The following is a 17,415-nucleotide window of genomic DNA, read 5'->3' as shown; positions in this document are numbered from 1 at the left end:
TCAGGGACCTGTGTACTTGTACGCCAAGATCTCTCACTTCATCTACTCCTCTTAGTATATTCCCATTTATTTTGTAATCCCTGTAACTGTTTGACCTCCCTAAACGTATGACTTCACACTCCAGTTCTAACAACTTTGTTAAATTCCAAATCATCCAAAGTTTTAAATCCAAAGCAAAAACGCTGAAAATCTGAAATAAAAACAGAAAATGCTGGAAATACTCAGCAGATCAGGCAACATCTATGGAGAGAGAAACAGAGTTAATGTTTCAGGTCTGTGACCTTTCATCAGGACTGGAAAAAGTTAGAGATATAACAGGTCTTCAGTAAATACATAAGAGTGATTAAGTGACAAAAGGAATGATGTTGTAAGGCAAAAAGGGAAAGCAATGGGACAATAAAATGAACAAAAGATGGGTCGGGAAGAGCTGAAAATGACAAAAGCAGGATCATTACCAGCAACTCCCTTCCAAACAAAAAGGCAGCAGTTATGATCTGAAATCTTCAAACTCACTGTTGAGTCCAGAGGCTGTAAAGTGCCTGTTCCTTGAACTTCCATTCAGCTTCATTAGGAACCCAAGGGCAAAGAAATCAGACTGGGAGTGGGGCAGAGAATGGAAATGACAAGCAACCAAAAGCTCAGGATAACACCTGCAAGCTGAATGGAGGTGTTCTGCAAAACGATCACCCAATCTGCACTTGGTCTCCCCAGTATAAAGAGAACCACATCATGAGTTGTAAACACAGAATACCAAGATGAAAAAAGGACCAATAGCTCGCTGCTTCACCTGGAAGTAGTGCTTGGGGCCCTGAATGGTGGGAAGCAAATCAGTGAAGGGGCAGGTGTTGCATCTCCTACGCTTGCATGGAAGGTGCTGGAAAAGTGGCCCAGGTTTTCATGGAGGGAGTGGTCCCTGGGGATTGCTGAAAGGGGAGGACTTTATCCTGCTTGTTGCTGGAGGAAAGACTTAAATACCTGGACCACACCTTTTTAAGTCTTTTCTCCTGTCCAAGAGATACTCAGCTCTGTGGATATAACATTGAGCTTTAAAGGTAGTCTAGGTACCCCATAATAATTTGCATTTATATAGCACCTGTAACAGTAAATACCCTTAGTTATTTCATCAGGTAAAACCAAATGTTGATCAATAGGAGAGATAACTGAAAGTACATTCAAAAGGAGGGTTTTGAGGGAACTTTTAAAGGAAGAGGGTTGCTGTACAATGAAAGGGTTACGCCTCCAACTTCCTCTGTCTAGACACAGATTCCATCTTCCTCCCAGGTCACTGCTTCAGCTGAACTAGACTGTGCCCAACCTCAACATCCTATGTGATCCTGAACCAAGCTTCCATCCCCAAAACCCATCCATCACAAAAAGCAATTACTTCCACCTTCGTAACATTACCTATCTCCATCCATGCCTCAGCCCGTATACCGCTGAACCCTCCCTCCATGTTATTACCAGATCAGCTATTCCAATGTTGTCCAGGCCAGCCTACTATCTTCCACCCTTCGTAAACATGAGCTCATTGAAAATTCTGCTGTCTGTATCCCTAACTCGCACCAAGAAACATTTATTCAACATTCCTGTGCGCACTGACCTACGTTGTCAGACTGGCAGCCAACACTTCAATTTTAAAATTCTCATCCTCATGTTCTGGGCAAGAGATATAGAGGAAATGAGAAGAACCTTTTTACACAGCAAGTGGTAATGATCTGCAAATCACTGCCTTTGTGGGTGGCGGATGAAAAAACAATCAATGATTTCAAAAGGAAGTTGGATGGGCACTCGAAGGAAATATACTTGCAGGGCTACAGCAGAGAAGTGGGATTGACTGAAGTGCTCTGTGGGGTGCCGGCATGGACACAATGAGTAGAACAGCTTCTTTTCGTGCTGTAAATGACTAACTCAAATATCTCTTTAGCCCCTCCCACTCCCTACCTCTATAGCTCCTCAAGTCTTACAACCCTCTGAGCATTGTACATTCCTACAGCCTCTTGTATGTGCCCCACTTCCTTTGCATAATTGGCAGCCCTGCCTTCAACTGCCTAGGCCCTAATCTCTGGAATTTCCTCCTTAAATATCTCTGCATCTCAACCTCTTTCTCTTCATTCAGGATACTCCTCCTTTGTCAAAGTTTTTAGTCACCTGTCCTAATATCTTCTTCTTTGGCTCAATGTCAATTTTTGACAGATAATGTTCCAGTGCAGTGCCTTGAGCTATTTTACTATGTGAAGGGTGCTTTATAAATACAAGTTGTTGTTATTGAGTTCCAGAGAATAGGGCAGAGACTCCTGAAGACTTTAACCAAGGCTGTAAAGGATGCCTGAAGTGCAGGATCAAAGAGTTGCAACAATTAAAACAGAAAATACTGAAACCGTGAGCAGGTCAGGTAGTATCCACGAAGAAAGGCAGGGATAACGCTTCAGCTTGATGACCTTTTATCAGAATGAGAAGCTGTTAAAGCTTGTAAAGAGGAACAGAGCCAAAGAAAAGGGGCACGAAGAACAAAAACTACATGACCTGTGTTAAGGGAGGACAGGAGATAAATAAATAACAGAACTGATAATGGTGCAATACAAGTATACCGTAATGAGAGAAATTAGGGAAATAAAAGATGTATCCAAGGGATAGAGGACGCAGTCATTGTTACAGCAAAATAGAAGAAGAGGAGAAAAGGGTGGAAAATATAGCAAAGCAGAGATGGCGCCAGTGACCTGTATTACGATCCCCAGAGACTTTGACCAAGACATTTGAATTTGCCAGTGATCATCTTAAAGGATCGAAAGACAAGGTTTCATGCTTTAAGAGGGGAATTTTCAGGTCAGCGAGTGGGGGCTCGCCAACGTGTAAAATGACGCGCGGTGATGTCGGGCGGGCACTGTGCGTCATTTAGATTTTCAGTTCAGCAGGCGCGCAGCCGAGTGGGCTGCACGCCTGCCGAACTGTCAAAGGCCTATTAAGGCCATTGAGAAAGCAATTAAAATAGTTAAGAATGCTGCCTGTCCAACCTTAAGATTGGCAGGCAGACGAAGAGCCCAGGCGGCCTTCGCATTTTTAATGAAACTTCATCCAAGGGCGGGATGAGGTTTCATGAAGGGTTTATTAATTAAATTTTAAAATTTCAAACATTTGATAAACATGTCCCAGCTCACGTGACGCTGTCACATGAGGGGACGTCTAAATAATTTTTCTCTGTCTTTAATAAAAACTTTTATTCCGAACTTAATCTCCCTGAGGCGCGGAGCTGCCTCAGGGAGATTTCTGCGCTCTTTTGCGCACATGCGCAAAAGAGCGCAGGCTCCAACTCAGGGAATCCGCCCCCGCCCGCACAGGGAGCACTCAGCGCTTCCAGGCATGTGTCACACTGGGTGGGCCTTAATTGGCCCGCCCACGTAAAATGGTGGCGCGGCCCCGATTGGGGGCGCCGATCAGGTTCGCGCCCACCCTCGCACAACCCCCCTGATGGGAGGGGAAATTTCTGCCATAGGACTTTTGCTAAAACAAACTAAAATCAACAACCACTAAACATTAATTGGTAGGCAGCTAACACACCAAATTATAGAACAGGTATCTCCCTCTTTAACACAACAGAAAACCCCATGCCGTGTTTATATGTTATACCACATTCTCCGTAGGCATGTAGCCTTAAGCTTAAAGTCCAACCTCTCCCAGTGGTAACAGGATCCCTTCTCCCTGCTTCACCAAGGTGAATCTTCCAGTGTTCTTTTAACAAACTTTTCTTCAGTCAACCCTGAACGTAATCAAATGGACCCCTCGTTCTAAGGTTCCAACTGGTGATTCCATTGTCTCTAACTTTCCACAATCCATGTTTCCTCAAACCTGGGTTCCATCCTCTTTGCTTGTTGATCACTCCAAAAGTAGTCCTTTCCTTCTGCTTGGCATAGCAGCAGCTGTTGTGGGTTTTCTGTTCCCAACTCCTTTGGTCTGACTGATTCTGAGAGTCTGAGAATCCACAACAGTAAGGCCTGCTGCTGTTTCTTTTGTGTCCAGATGTTAAAGCTCGCACCTGACTGAATAAGTTCTGATCTGGGCCCCTGTCCCCATGGAAACCAGGGCACATGGACTTGTCACCATGCAGCATTCAGTATAACTTCACACTATCCCCAACATTCCAAAGCATTCTATTTTACCTTAAATTAAAAGATACAGTTTAAACATAACCGTCTTATAAAGTCTCGCCATCATAACATCTGTGAGCACAGTGAAAGAAAAGGGCAGGTCGACGCCAGTTATGTGTCCAGCTTGCCACCTGGAAGATTCCCATCTTGCCGCCTCACAACTTCCCCACTCCCTGAGGTACACTCATCCTACATTACTAAGACCTGTCATCACAGAGAAAATGAGAGTTGTGCTTAATGTCTGAAATTATTAAACTCAATGCTAAGGTCAGGGGGTTGCAAAATGACCAGTAGAAAGAAGAGCTGCTGTTTCTTAATCTTATATAGATTTTTATTAGAACAATGTAGGAGAATAAGATCAGAAGTCTGCGTGAGAGTAGGATAAAGGATTTAAGTGCTAAGTGACCAGACGTCCAGAATCGTATTTGTGGGACTGTAGTACTATCAGTAGAAATTCTATTTCTCAAAGAAGGGGAGGATAGAGATACACAAGTATAAAAGAGTTTGGGGATATTAGGGGCAATTTCCTGAATTTTGAGGAATGGGTGTGTTGTGAAAGGAGAGAGGAACATAACTGTAATTTTTTTTGGGGGGGGCAGGTTTGAAATACTCTCTGCCCATTCTCTACCTTTACCAGTCATAACAGTCATACCTATACCTCAACCAAAGCAGTGTTGAATGTCAATTTCACAAATTCAGTCCACTTGAGACTCTGTCCAGTACATAAAATTACAAAACAAGTCCATTTGGCTCATCCAGTCCATGGTGCAGTTTACTCTCCATTTAAATTGTTCTAATCACATTTATCCATCCTGTTCCTTTTTCCCCTTCAACTGTTTTTCCTTTATCTTCTACTTCAACCACTCAGCCCGGAAGTGCATTCCACAACAGAACCCTACAGAATTTTCACATCCAGGAGTTTCAAGATGGAGTCCTCAACCTCCATCCATTAAACTTATCAAGTAACCCATTCTAATTAAAAGTAATGTTGAGATAAATCGTCATATTCAATCCAGCCCTGTTGAAAACACCCTCAAACCAGTAAGGAAACTGGACTCAGAATAGGCTCCGGCAAAACTGCGCCAGCCACCATGGAACATTCTACTGATAAACAGCCATATGTTTGTGTGCTTTAAACACACAGCTCAAGCTGCAATGAGAAGACAAGGTCATACCAGAAGAGTAGCACTAGCTGGATTCTAATAATACTGATTGCTGAATATTCTTCTCATTGCATTGTAAATCTATTAAATGGCCAATCCAGTGTGCAACTGACTTAGCTAGTTCATTCCATAGTCTAGGCTTTCCTGAAACAGCTCTTCTTACCCAGGGTGGCATCACAGAAAGAAGTTAAACTAAAGAGGATCAGTGGGAACTCTGCAGCCTCTGGCTGCTATCCAGCATGTCGGAAAATGAGCAAATATGTGGATATTAGATGAAGATATAATCTAGCTTGATTGAAATTCATCACAATAATAGTCAAGCTGTCCTGAATAATGGCCACTTGGGTGAAAACTGCCGTCTGCCTGTGGAAGCTGCCAACGAGTCAGCAGAGTTAAGAAATAAAATAAAGCACAGAGCAGGAACTAACTTGCAATTACCACAGCAAGGAAAAGTGCTAAAAGAAGGATGAGAAGATAAAGGAATAGATTATGCATCACACACCTGTTTTTCATCATTCTTCTTTTTCTGTTCTATTCTACGCTGTTCCTCCTGTGCTAGCCGCTGTTGCTGTTCCTGTTGGTTCTTCAGCATTTCCTCGTAGAAGGACTTGGAGGGAGGGATGTTGTTTTCACTGAGAAATGCCTGCACATGATCCGCTAAGAGGAATATCATCACCTATAAGAAGGAACACCATAACACAGGGTTACAAGGAGCAACTCGTTCCTCAGGAAGGGCGTTTGAGATGCCACAGCTATTTTACGAAATGTAGCACTTAGAAAGGATTATGTACATATAGGCCAAATGTGTGAATGACCGCCTGATGCCTCGCTATGTCGCTTGACTATGCTGAGGTAACCGATCTTGGGCATGATTGCAGCTAGGGCTTTGGTCTCAACTCCCCACATTAGGAAGGGGCAAAGTTACTGGATTGTTTTCCAATGACTCCTGCTGGAATGTGAAAATGCACAGTTGTTGGACAGAAAGTGGCTCAGCTGCGATGCCTTTTCCGGTTAAATTGTCCACAGAGTACACATGGAGCTTGTATGTGAAGAATTTCCATTTGGATGAAGTAGGTTCCTCATTCCCTCCCAGCTCCAAACTTGTATCTCATCACCAGTCAATGACTGACAAGGTGGTGACTGGGTGAAAAAAAACAGCTTCAACATCCCTTTGTTTTATCTTGTCTGTGTTTATTCTTACTCACTGGTAAGTCATACATCAAGAAGAATGAACTTGAATTTATCAGGTGATTTATCAGTAATAGCTGGAAGCAGACTGACTGTTTGCCACCTTAACTTTTCAATCGTTGCTGGGAAAGGGAAATTTATAACTCGGGCATTCCAAAAAATAAGCAAAGCATGATCCAATAATTGTAAAATATATAAATTCCCATTGGCTAACAGAGTAAACCATGTTATAAAACTACTTGCACAAATGTTGCTTGCTCTCTCCAAGCCAGCATGAAAAGTAGAAATGGCCCCAGGCTCTACCACATACAAAAGCACTGGGAAACACGGCTACAATCATGAGTTCATCACCATACAATTATGTGAGCCTTCCTGAAAAGTGCATGTGCAAATGTTGGGTGGGGAGGCAGTGGCATAGCGGTATTATTAATGGACTGGTATTGCAGAGACCCAGGGTAATGCTCTGGGGACCCAGGTTCGAATCCCACCACGACAGATAGCGAAGTACGAATTTAGCCTGTGGCACAATTGGTCAGCGCGTTTGCATGTTGACTGAAAGGTAGGTGGTTTGAGACCATCTAGGGATAAGCTGTTGCAAATGTTGGGTGAGAGAAAAATAAGATTCATGATAAGGCAGCAGGAAGGGGAATTTAAATTCTGGAATAAAAAAAACTAGACCCAGTAATGGTGACCACAAAATTGCATAATTGTCATAAAAACCCATCTGGTTCACTAATGTTCTTTTGGAAAACAAATCTGCTGTCCTCACCCAGTCTGATCTACACATGACACCAAACCCACAGCAATGTAGTTAACTTTTAACTACTCTCCAAAATGGCCTAGGGAGCCACTCAGCTGTATCAATATGTTACAAAAAGGTTGAAGAATAAAACTGGACTGACTGCCCAGCATCAACCAAGGCACTGTAAACGGTAAGGGCACATTCTGCCCAGTCGAACCTTAATAACATCCAGGTACTTGTGCCAAATTTGGAAGAGCTGTCCCACAGACTAGTCAAGCAAAAGTCTGACATAGTCAAACTCATACCTTACTGCCAATTCCCAGACTACTCCATCATCATCCCTGAGCATGTCCTGTCCCATGACCAAAAGAAACCCACCAGAGATGGCAGCACAGTGGTATACAGTCAAAAGGGAGAGACCATGGAGTTCTCTACATTGACTCCAGACTCCTTGTGGCATCAGATCAAACATCAGGAAGGAAACCTGCTGTTGATTACCACCAACCATCCTCTCAACTGATAAATCAGTACTCCACCATGTTGAACATCACTTGGAAGAAGCACTAAGATTAGCAAGGGCACAGATTGTACTCTGAGTGGGGACTTCAGTGCACATCATCAAAAGTGGCTTGGTAGCACTATGACTGGCCAAGTCCAGAAGGACATATATACTAGGTTGTGCCTACAGCAGGTGGTAAGAGAACCAACAAGTGGGAAAAACTTACTTGACCTTGTCCTCACCTGTTGCAGATGCATCTACCCATGACAGCATTGGTTGAAATGCACCACACAATGAGCATACCCTCCACCATGCTGTGCAGCACTACCACCGTGTGAAATGGGACAGATTCAGAACAGATCTGGCAGCTCAAAACTAGGGAGCCATGAAGCACTGAGAGCTATCAGCTGGAGTAGAAACGTGTTCACCACAATGTGTAACTTCATGGCCCAACATATCCCTCACACTACTAGGGTTCAAAATAAATGGGAGCGGCAGGCAAATTCACCCCAAAACATCTCTAGTAGCCTGGTAAAAAAAAAGTGAAGACAGGGCGACAAATTCAAGGAAGGTCGCCCCATCTTTACATCATGGCTCCTCTGGTCCGCTTTTAAAGAATTAAAATCACAGGCACAGAAAGCGGGAAAACAACATGCAGTTTAATTGATGAAGCAGCGACCAAGCCTAGGAGACAGAATCTGTGAGGAGCTGCTCCTCCGATCACAGATTCTGTCTTTCCCATGTTACTGCTCCAGCTCCTCCAAAAGCAGGTTCTCTACCTCCCCACCTTGCTGCTCCTCCAGAGGCAGAAGCTATGATTGGAGGAGCAGCAAGGTTGGGAGGTGAGGAACCAGTCATGGGAGGAATAAAAACAGAAAATGCTGGAAAAGCTCAGCAGATCTGGCAGCATCTGTGGAGAGAGAAACAGAGGTCATGCTTTGAGTCCGTATGACTCTTCTTCACAGCTTCCTCAGTCAGTCATTGGAGGAGCTAGAGCAATTGGGCGGAATTGTCCATGCCCACTGGTGTCAGACGTGTTCGGTGGCACAAGCAGACAATATGGCGAGAAGGCCAAAAATCGGTTCCATGACGTCGTGAAACCAGTTTGCGATCATCCACAGCCCATCGATGGCGGGCCATGTTTCCCGCCATCAGACGTCGGGAACCTCATTCTAATACATCAGCATATCTTTATAAGGCTAGCCCGCCAGACTCATTCTCTCTCCCCTCCCCCCTCTCTCAGCGTGATTGCATGCCAACTTGTTTCACAACGGCATATAAAAGGGGTGCACTTGGCAGGCTGCACTATGAGGGAAACTTGGAGGTGAGTCCATAGTAATGTTGTGGAGCGCTTGCGAGGGACGCCTGTTGGACTTTAGGTTGAGGTGCGTTGCTGGGGGAGTGGGGGCAAAGGCTGCCCTGCAGTTGTGGCGACTTTGGGGGGGGGCGGGTAGTGCACAAGCACCTGTGGGGTCAGGGGGGTGAGGGAAGCGGCCTCATGTACAAGGGGCACCTTGCATAAAGTTACCATTCCTCTGCAGCTGAGACAGTTCAGGCGCTGCTACATTGATATGATTGGAGTCAGGGCTCTAGCTTATCTGCCCACTCAAGCAACGCAGAGGCATCAAAGTGCCACTAAGTGCTCCAGAGCTTTTCATGCCTTGGGTACAGACTGCAAACAGTGGACTGCAGGACAGTTGGGCGGCTGAGCATGTTGTACAATCTGCTTGCTAAAGCTGGCTGTGGAGCAGTCACTGGTGGAGGTGCACACAGCCCTTTGCAATGTCATCATCCCAGTTTGGACTACTCTCCCCCATGGTTCAAGCTAACAGTGCAGCTTTGCAGCGCGGTTTAGGAGAATGCCTGCACCTCATGAAGTCCAATGGCAAAGCTGCTGCCAAACAGGTGGAGTGGGGCGGAGGAGGGTGGGGTTTCGGACAGCCATGCAGCGCACTAATCTCTGGCCATTCAAGTGATGGCCAGCACTCTCCAGCATGCGTGAAGGGGCGTTCAGACTTAACCAAGACAGGTTCTTAGTACACCCATGCTAACCGACCCGTCCGTCTCTTTCATCCTGCAGGAGTACAACATCAGGATCAAGGATCCTGGTGAACTAGCTTTATGCCTCATGATGTACAGAGAGCGAAGATGACAGAGAAGAGAGTGACTGAGGCACCTGGCTGTGCACAGGGAGGAAGAAAGGGTGGTTAGGGCTCCCGCACACGCCACCGAAGAGCCACAGCGAGCCATCGCTGGTCGGCGCCTAGTTAGGCCCAGGGTCTATAGGCGCCGCCTTTCATTCCTGCAGTTAACCAAGGACCAGTGTCGCTGAAGTTTGCACATGCCTGCTCAGTCACATCTGCCAACTCCTACAGGATTTGGCGCCACGTAGACATGGAAGGCATCCACTGCCAGCGGCCGTGAAAGTGACAGTGGCGCTCAATTTCTACTCCTTTCAGGGCTCCACAGGTGACTTCTGTGGGATATCACAAGCCTCCACCCACAAATGCATCCATGACATCACGGGTGCCATCTTCACGAGGGCACACAACTTTGTGCATTTCACCCAGGACCGGGAGAGACAGGATGCAAGAGCGATTGGATTTGCCCAGATCTTGGGTTTCCCACAGGTGCAGAGTGCCATTGACTGCACTCACATGGCGCTTAGGTCGCCATTGCAACACGCAGTCAACTATGTCAACCACAAGGGATTCCATTCACTGAATGTGCAGCTGGTGTGCAACCATCACAAACACATCCTGCAGGCCTGCGCACGGTTTCCAGGGAGCATGCACAACTCCTACATTCTCAATTGGTCATGGATCCCTGACATCTCCCAGGGTACACAGAGGATGCAAGGATGGCTCCTCGGGTACAAGGGCTACCCGCAGAGGATGTAGCTAATGACACCCATGCGGCGGCCTCAGACTGCAGCAAAGTGAAGGTATAACAAGGCTCATGCTGCAACTCGCAACTTGGTGGAGCAAACCATCAGGATGCTGAAAATGAAGTTCCGGTGCCTGGGCCGGTCTGGTGGAGCCCTGCAATATAGTCACACATTGTCGTCGCCTGCTGCGCCCTCCACAACCTGGCACTGTAACAGGGAAAGGAGCTGACTGAGGAGGAAATGCAGGAGCTGGTGGTCTTCTCTGATGAGGACAACGTCAACGAGGATGAGGGTGAGGTGGTCCTCAAAGACAACGATGACGGCGATAAGGCCCTCGCACTGGCCAGACGAGGCAGGCATGCTCGGAAGGCCCCCATAGCTGCCAGATTTGTAGAGAATGATGGTGACATGCAGTGAGGAGACACCATAAGATCTTCACATTGCATCTATGAATGTTTGACTCCAGTCTGGCTTATGGCAGTGCACATGCCCTCTTCTGTCATGAAGGCATAGTGGAGGCCCTAATAGACACTCCATTGCAGGAGGATGATGAGGACATGCAGTGAGGACACTCCATAGATCTTCACATAGCCTCTGAGAATGTCTTGACTCCTGTCTGGCCGGGGGCAACTCGCTTGCACTCTGTGATCAGGGTCATATCATGGAGATGCAGCCATGAAACTTTAAAAGCATCTGATCCTTTGTCCGACTTCAGCACCTGAGCCCTTCAGGAGCAGAATCACTGGTCACAGATGCTGAAAAGATGGGAGCCAGCCCCACCTTAAAAGGTGCTGAGAGCACACAGAGAGAATGATGGAACTCTGTGATGCCTGCCCATAATATTCTGGCAGAAATGACTGGCACCATCGAGGTGCAGGCATCAGTAATGTGTCCAGGGAGTGTGAGGCTGGACCACCACTTTCGTTTGAAGGCTGCACAATGCAAAGGGAAGAGGCCCTGGACTGAGATACCTGCCTTTATCTTCTGCAGAAAAGTTTCACATCTGAGTGACACGAACACTGCTCATCAGAACAAGGAGCCATAGGCAGGGAGACATTCTTGGGAGTTTATTGACAATGGTGAACAGTCTGTACAAGTGATTAACATCCATGCCCAGGCTGTGCTTCCTGATTGGGCTCAGATGCAGTTCATTCCTGCCTGAGTGGGAGCTGTGGCTGTGTGCTGGCTGTGGCTGCTGCTATTAGGGGAGGTACAACCCTGCTGTTACGATTGCTTTTTCCAAAACACTCCTCTGGACTTTTACAAGCTGCTCTGGTTTTTCTGCTGCCCAAAGGACACGAGAAGCCTACTGCTGTTATTGTTGCCGGGGCTGCAGGGGCCTGCAAGGCCTGAGGCCTGAAGAATTGGAGGAGAGAGACAGGAGGCGCTGCAAGACAGAGCGGCCAGGAGGCAAGGACTTTTCTCATTACATCTGCGTTAGATGTCTGGACTTTTGTTTGGTGGGGGCTGTGAAGACCGTGTTGCTTTGTAGGAGGAGGAAGACGACTACTGAAGGGACTCGGGGAGAAGAGGTGCGTGCGTGTGTCCATTTAATATCCTGCCCTCCCCCGCCCATGTCCAAGTCCAGGTAGCAACGTGGTGCTGGTGCTGCCTGGTGAACAGAGACGGACCTGACTTCCGTGTGCCAGGCAGTACCGGCTGCCTGGCGAAGACATTGCCCTTCCCCTAAGAGAAGAACAACTAGGCCCCCACCACCCCACTCCACTCCATCCAGGGACATCCACCCACCCTGCACCCATTACCCTTTCCCCTTTTATGCCTCCCAGTCCTTTTTCCCTCTCTCTCTCTCTCCGCCTCTTCTGTCTTTACACACTATCAGGAGAGAGACAGTAATCCTTCTTTTCCCCCTCGCCCCCTTTCTATACACTATTGCTACTACCGGCAGAGCTCGGGGTGGGTGTGGCTCATCCCCCAATGGCTGCCGCGGGGTCACCCGTGGCAGGGCCCTCCGGGACAGCTGTGGAGGTAATGCTATCACCAGTGGCAGGGCCCGCCAAGACCACCTATGCGGGAGCGACTGCTTCCATAGCCTCCGCTGCTCCCACAGCCCCATCACCGTTCCGCCTCCTGACCAGAACCATGAGAGTAAAGAGCTACATTCACCCCGAGATGACTATAGAAATGTGCGTGAAGGCTTTCACCAGGGTTGTCGGCCCCTCGGCCATTGTTGCAGTCTCGCACATGTATGGGAAGGCTGTGTTCTTCCTGAGGTCCAAGCAGGCGGTGCCAGGGGTCTCACTGTAGGCAGGACCTATCTGGTGGTGGATCCTCTTGAGGCCACCGCGGAGAGGCTTGTTCTATCCAACGTCCCGCCCTTTGTTCCCGGTGAGCTGCTCCTCCCCCACCTTCACCAACTGGGGGAGGTCAGGTCCAGGGTGGTGCCGATCCCGCTCGGCCTCAGGGAGCCCAGTCTCCGACACGTGTACTCCTTCCGGCGCCAGGTCTTTGTTCGCCTGGCCCTGGAGGAGTGCACGGAGGGGCGGTTTGATGTCACCTTTGAGGGGCCTGCCTACCGCATCTTCTGGTCAGCGGACAGCGTGCAGTGCCATGCCTGCAAGGAGGTGCGGCACGTCTGAAAGAACTGGCCTGCCTCCAAGGCCGCCAATGTCACTCAGGAACCGCAGCTGGCACCGCCGCTCCTCCCCCCGTCACCACTTCATCTTGCTCCCCGCAAGGGGAGGTGCCACCGGCAGCCGAGATGGGGGCGAGAGAGACCCTGTGCTGGAAGAAGGCACAACAGAAGACCCACCATGCAAAGGCAGCCCCTCAAACCCCCCAAACGAACCCTGATCCACAGACACCCAGGGACACCGGCTTGGGGAGAAAATCATCATCCGGCCCCGGCGACATGCCTGCACATGCTCCTGGGCCTGTGTGTGCCTCAGTGCTGGGCCCAGTGTCATTCATGCGTGGACTCCCAGGTCCAGCGGCGATGGGGCGCATGACCCCGAGCCTGTGGTCGTCCTGAAAAAGGATAGACCAGCCAAGATCCCAGATGGCAGAGCATCCAGAAGTGCTGGACAAGGCGGCAGGGGCCTCGCAGATGCAGGTCTCCCCAGGCCCCAGCCTACCCAAGAAGAGACACCACCCCTTGGAGTGGGAGGACCTTACAACTTGTGAGGTCGGATGTGTCCCCTCCCCTAATGAAAAGGTGGTGGCATCTCCACCCCGTAAGTCCTCGCTCTGCCCTCTCGGGGAGCCCAAATCCCCGACCCCTTGCTGCAGTCCCCTGAGCAGGATCCCTTGGGGGTCGGTGAGGGTATCGCCCCTGCGGTAGTGCCCCACCCTGACCCATCTTGCACCCCCGAAATGCCATCTGGCCTGCCAGGGGACTGCGGCAGTCTATTCATGGCCCCAACTGCTGAGTCATCAGGCAGCGACAGCGAGGAAGGCCTGCTCGCGCTCCCCTTCCTGACCTTCAGCACCTCCATCTTAGGTCCAGAACTTTCTCCAGATTCGCCAGGTGACCCGGCGCCAGAGGGGGAGCGGGGCTCTGAGCCGCCACCACCCTTTGGCCCATATCCCCAAGAGGAGACCACAGAGATGACCCCTCTGCCCTTGATCCTGGGGGTGGGATCGAGCTGGGGGTGGAGCCGACTGGCAGCTCCAAACCAGACCCCATACTCAATACAGGGGAGGGGTTGGAAGCTGGAGGCGACGACCTGGAGGACGGGGTTTCCATGGTGAGCACTGGGGACGACTTAGAGTCGTTGTTGGGTGATGTGGTGGATCCCCTGGTGCCCCAACCGATTCTCCCCTCATCCCTTTACATGAGCTTCAGGGTTTTTTAGCGAGTAATCGTGGTTGCCGTGACAGGGTCCAGTCAGCCCTGGACCGATGGAATTCTTTTCTTCTCTTCTGGTCCGCCTGCAAGGCCCTCAAGGCCTCTGGGCTGGACCGGAGCACTAAGAAGAGGGTCCACAAGTTTCTTGCTGGGCTCCTGAAGGACAGGAAGGATTAAAATAGTCCTCTCCTTCTTACACAAGGCATGGTGATGGTAGCACATACTTCTGACAATGAAGACTACCATAGCTAGCCTCAACATCAACAGCAGCAGGGACGCACAGCGCAGGTTCCAGAACTTCTCAGTCCTCAGTGATGGGAAGTATGCAGTGTGCTTCATGTAGGAATCCCTTACCATTCCAGGAGACAAAGTCACATGGCTCCTGGAATGGTGAGGGGGTGTCTACATGAATCACCGAGCCTCCAATTCTGGTGGGGTGGCTATCTTGTTGTTCCCACATTTTCAGCCAGAGATCTTGGGGATCAAGGATCCGGTGCCAGGCCAATTGTTGCACCTTACGGTGCGCCTAGGGGGCGGGGTGCTTCACTTTGTGAATGTGTACGCTCCCCTGGGCACGCAGCAGCAAGCGAGCTTCTTTGAGGAAATGTCCACTCATCTCAGCTCCGTCGACGCATGCGAGTGCATTGTCCTCGGGGGGGGTTTCAACTGTACCCTCGAGGCCATGGACCGACACGATGTCCAGCACCGCACGCTAGGTGTGAGTAAGTTGAGGGACCTGGTTGGGTCCTTCAACTTGGTGGACCGTCTGGCGACATCTCCATCCTGACTTCAGCGTTTTCACTTTTGTGTCACCTGGAGTCAGAGTGTCCAGACTCGACCGCCTTTATGTTTCCAAGGCGTTCATGTCCTACGTTCCTTTGGCTTCTGTGCGGCAGATGCCGTGCACGGACCACCGTCTGGTGTGGGCGGAACTCGTTCCGTTCTGAGCTCAGATGGGGTCCACTGGCACTTTAACAACCTGCTGCTGGAGGACGAGCAGTTCCTGGACCCGTTTCGTCATTTCTGAGCTGGCTGGAGAAAAAAGCAGGGAGGCTACCCCTCCTTGAGGCTGTGGTGGGATGTGGGCAAGGCTCACATCCGTGTCTTCTGTCAGGATACGCGAGGGGTCGACAAAGAGGCAGAAATCCAGGATCGAGGAGTTGGAGAAGGAGGTGCTCGTCCTGGAGGCACGTCTCCGTCAGCCCGATGCAGACCCCGCAACTGGTTGGGTCCCGCGGCGCGTATGTAAGGTCGCAGATCCAGTTCCTCCGGGACCTGGACCGCAGCTCCCCCTTCTTCTACTCACTGGAAAAAAGGCACAGGGTCCGTCAGCAGCTCCTTATGCTGCTGGCCGATGACAGATCCCTTGTCTCAGATCCAGAGGGCATCAGGGCACTTGCCAAAATCTGTTATACTGCCCTGTTCTCTCCGGATCTGTCCAGCGAGGATACTCAGAGTTTTATGGGAGGACCTGCCGCAGGTTGGCCCGGAGGGCGCCAGAAAGCTTGGCTCCCCTATAAGTCTGGGGGAGCTGATCGGCGCCCTCAACAGCCTCTCCAGGGGCAAGTCCGCGGGGCTGGATGGGCTGACCATGGAGTTCTTCAGGGCATTCTCGGACGTGGGTGTCCTGGGGGACAGTATCACTACTGGGGAGATGCCCCTCTTGTGGCACAAGGCGGTGATTGCCCTGCTGCCAAAGCAGGATTACAAGATCTTTGCCAGGGCAATGTCTTCTCAACTTGGCACCGTGCTGGACCACATGATCCACCCTGACCAGTCCTATAGGGTCCCAGCCGCACTATTTTTGATAATATCCATCTGGTCCAGGACATCGTCCACTTCTCCCAGAGGACAGGTTTGTCTAGCGCCTTCCTATCTCTTGACCAGGAGAAGGCATTCGACAGGGTGAATCACGATTACTTATTCGGGACTCTGCAAGCATTCAGGTTCAGGATGCATTTTGTCACCCGGATCCGGCTTCTGTACGCTGCCACAGAGCGTCTAGTTAAGATTACTGGATCCCTGATAGCCCCTTCACTTTGGAAGAGGAGTGCATCACGGCTGCCCCAAATGGCCAATTGTATCCCATCTGCGTGGAGCCTTTCCTGAGCCTCTTGCAGAAGAGGTTGCCGGGATTGGTCCTGCATGGGCCGGGCTTCGTGTTGGTCCTCTTGGCTTGCACTGATGACGTGCTCCTCATGTTCACCAACCCGGCTGACCTGTGGAGGACGCGCGAGTGCCAGGAGGTCTACTCTGCCACGTCCTCTGCCAGGGTCAACTGGGGCAAGTATTCTGGACTCCTGCTCGGTCAATGGCAGATGGATCCCCTACCTGAGGAGCTCAGGCCTTTCACCTGGAGCAGAACCAGCCTCCTCTACCTAGGGGTCCACCTCTACCCTGCTGAGGAATCCTAGCCGGTGAACTGGCAGGAGCTGGGGGCCAAAGTCACCGCTCGCCTGCAGCGCTGGACAGGACTGCTCTGAGTGCTGTCTTACCGGGGTCGACTGCTGGTCATAAACAAGCTGATTACCGCCATGTTGTGGTACCGGCTGGTCACTTTGACCCCTCCCCCAGATTTTGTCCCAAAAATCCAGAGGATGCTCGTCGACTTCTTCTGGGACAAAAGGCTGCACTGGATCGCTGCTGAGGTTCTGAGTCTCCCGCTTAGGGAAGGTGGTCAGGCGCTGGTGTGCCTATGCACCCAGATGGCGACTTTCCATCTTCAGGCCCTGCAGTGATAACTTTACGTTGAGCCCCCTACAAGATAGTGTGTCCTGGCGATGTATTTATTCCACCTGGTGCACGGCCTGAACTATGACGTGCAGCCCCTGTTTGTAGACCTGAGGGGCCTTCATGGCTCTTTGCAGGGGTTGCCTGTCTTTTACCAGGACCTGATCAAAGTCTGGAACATGGTCGCCACGCGACGCATCTCTCCACTGTCAAGAGTAGCGGCTATCGTCAGGCACCTCCGCCCTTTTCAGTGGCTGGA

General features: G+C 50.0%; 1 protein-coding gene across 5 annotated transcripts in view; it reads right to left on the bottom strand.

Moving 5' to 3' along the window:
- eif2ak4 (eukaryotic translation initiation factor 2 alpha kinase 4) overlaps window positions 1-17,415 on the bottom strand; it is a 162,673-nt gene that overhangs the window by 129,306 nt on the left and 15,952 nt on the right. For all 5 annotated transcript variants that reach the window (XM_078562929.1, XM_078562931.1, XM_078562930.1 and 2 more), the window contains one exon: window positions 5,808-5,981. In XM_078562929.1, coding sequence (XP_078419055.1) covers window positions 5,808-5,981 — 174 coding nt within the window. The remainder of the gene's footprint in view (window positions 1-5,807; window positions 5,982-17,415) is intronic.

This window comes from Cetorhinus maximus, chromosome 18 (assembly GCF_964194155.1).
Source record: "Cetorhinus maximus chromosome 18, sCetMax3.hap1.1, whole genome shotgun sequence".
Classification (NCBI taxonomy): domain Eukaryota; kingdom Metazoa; phylum Chordata; class Chondrichthyes; order Lamniformes; family Cetorhinidae; genus Cetorhinus; species Cetorhinus maximus.
This window is presented reverse-complemented; position numbering and strand designations above follow the sequence as displayed.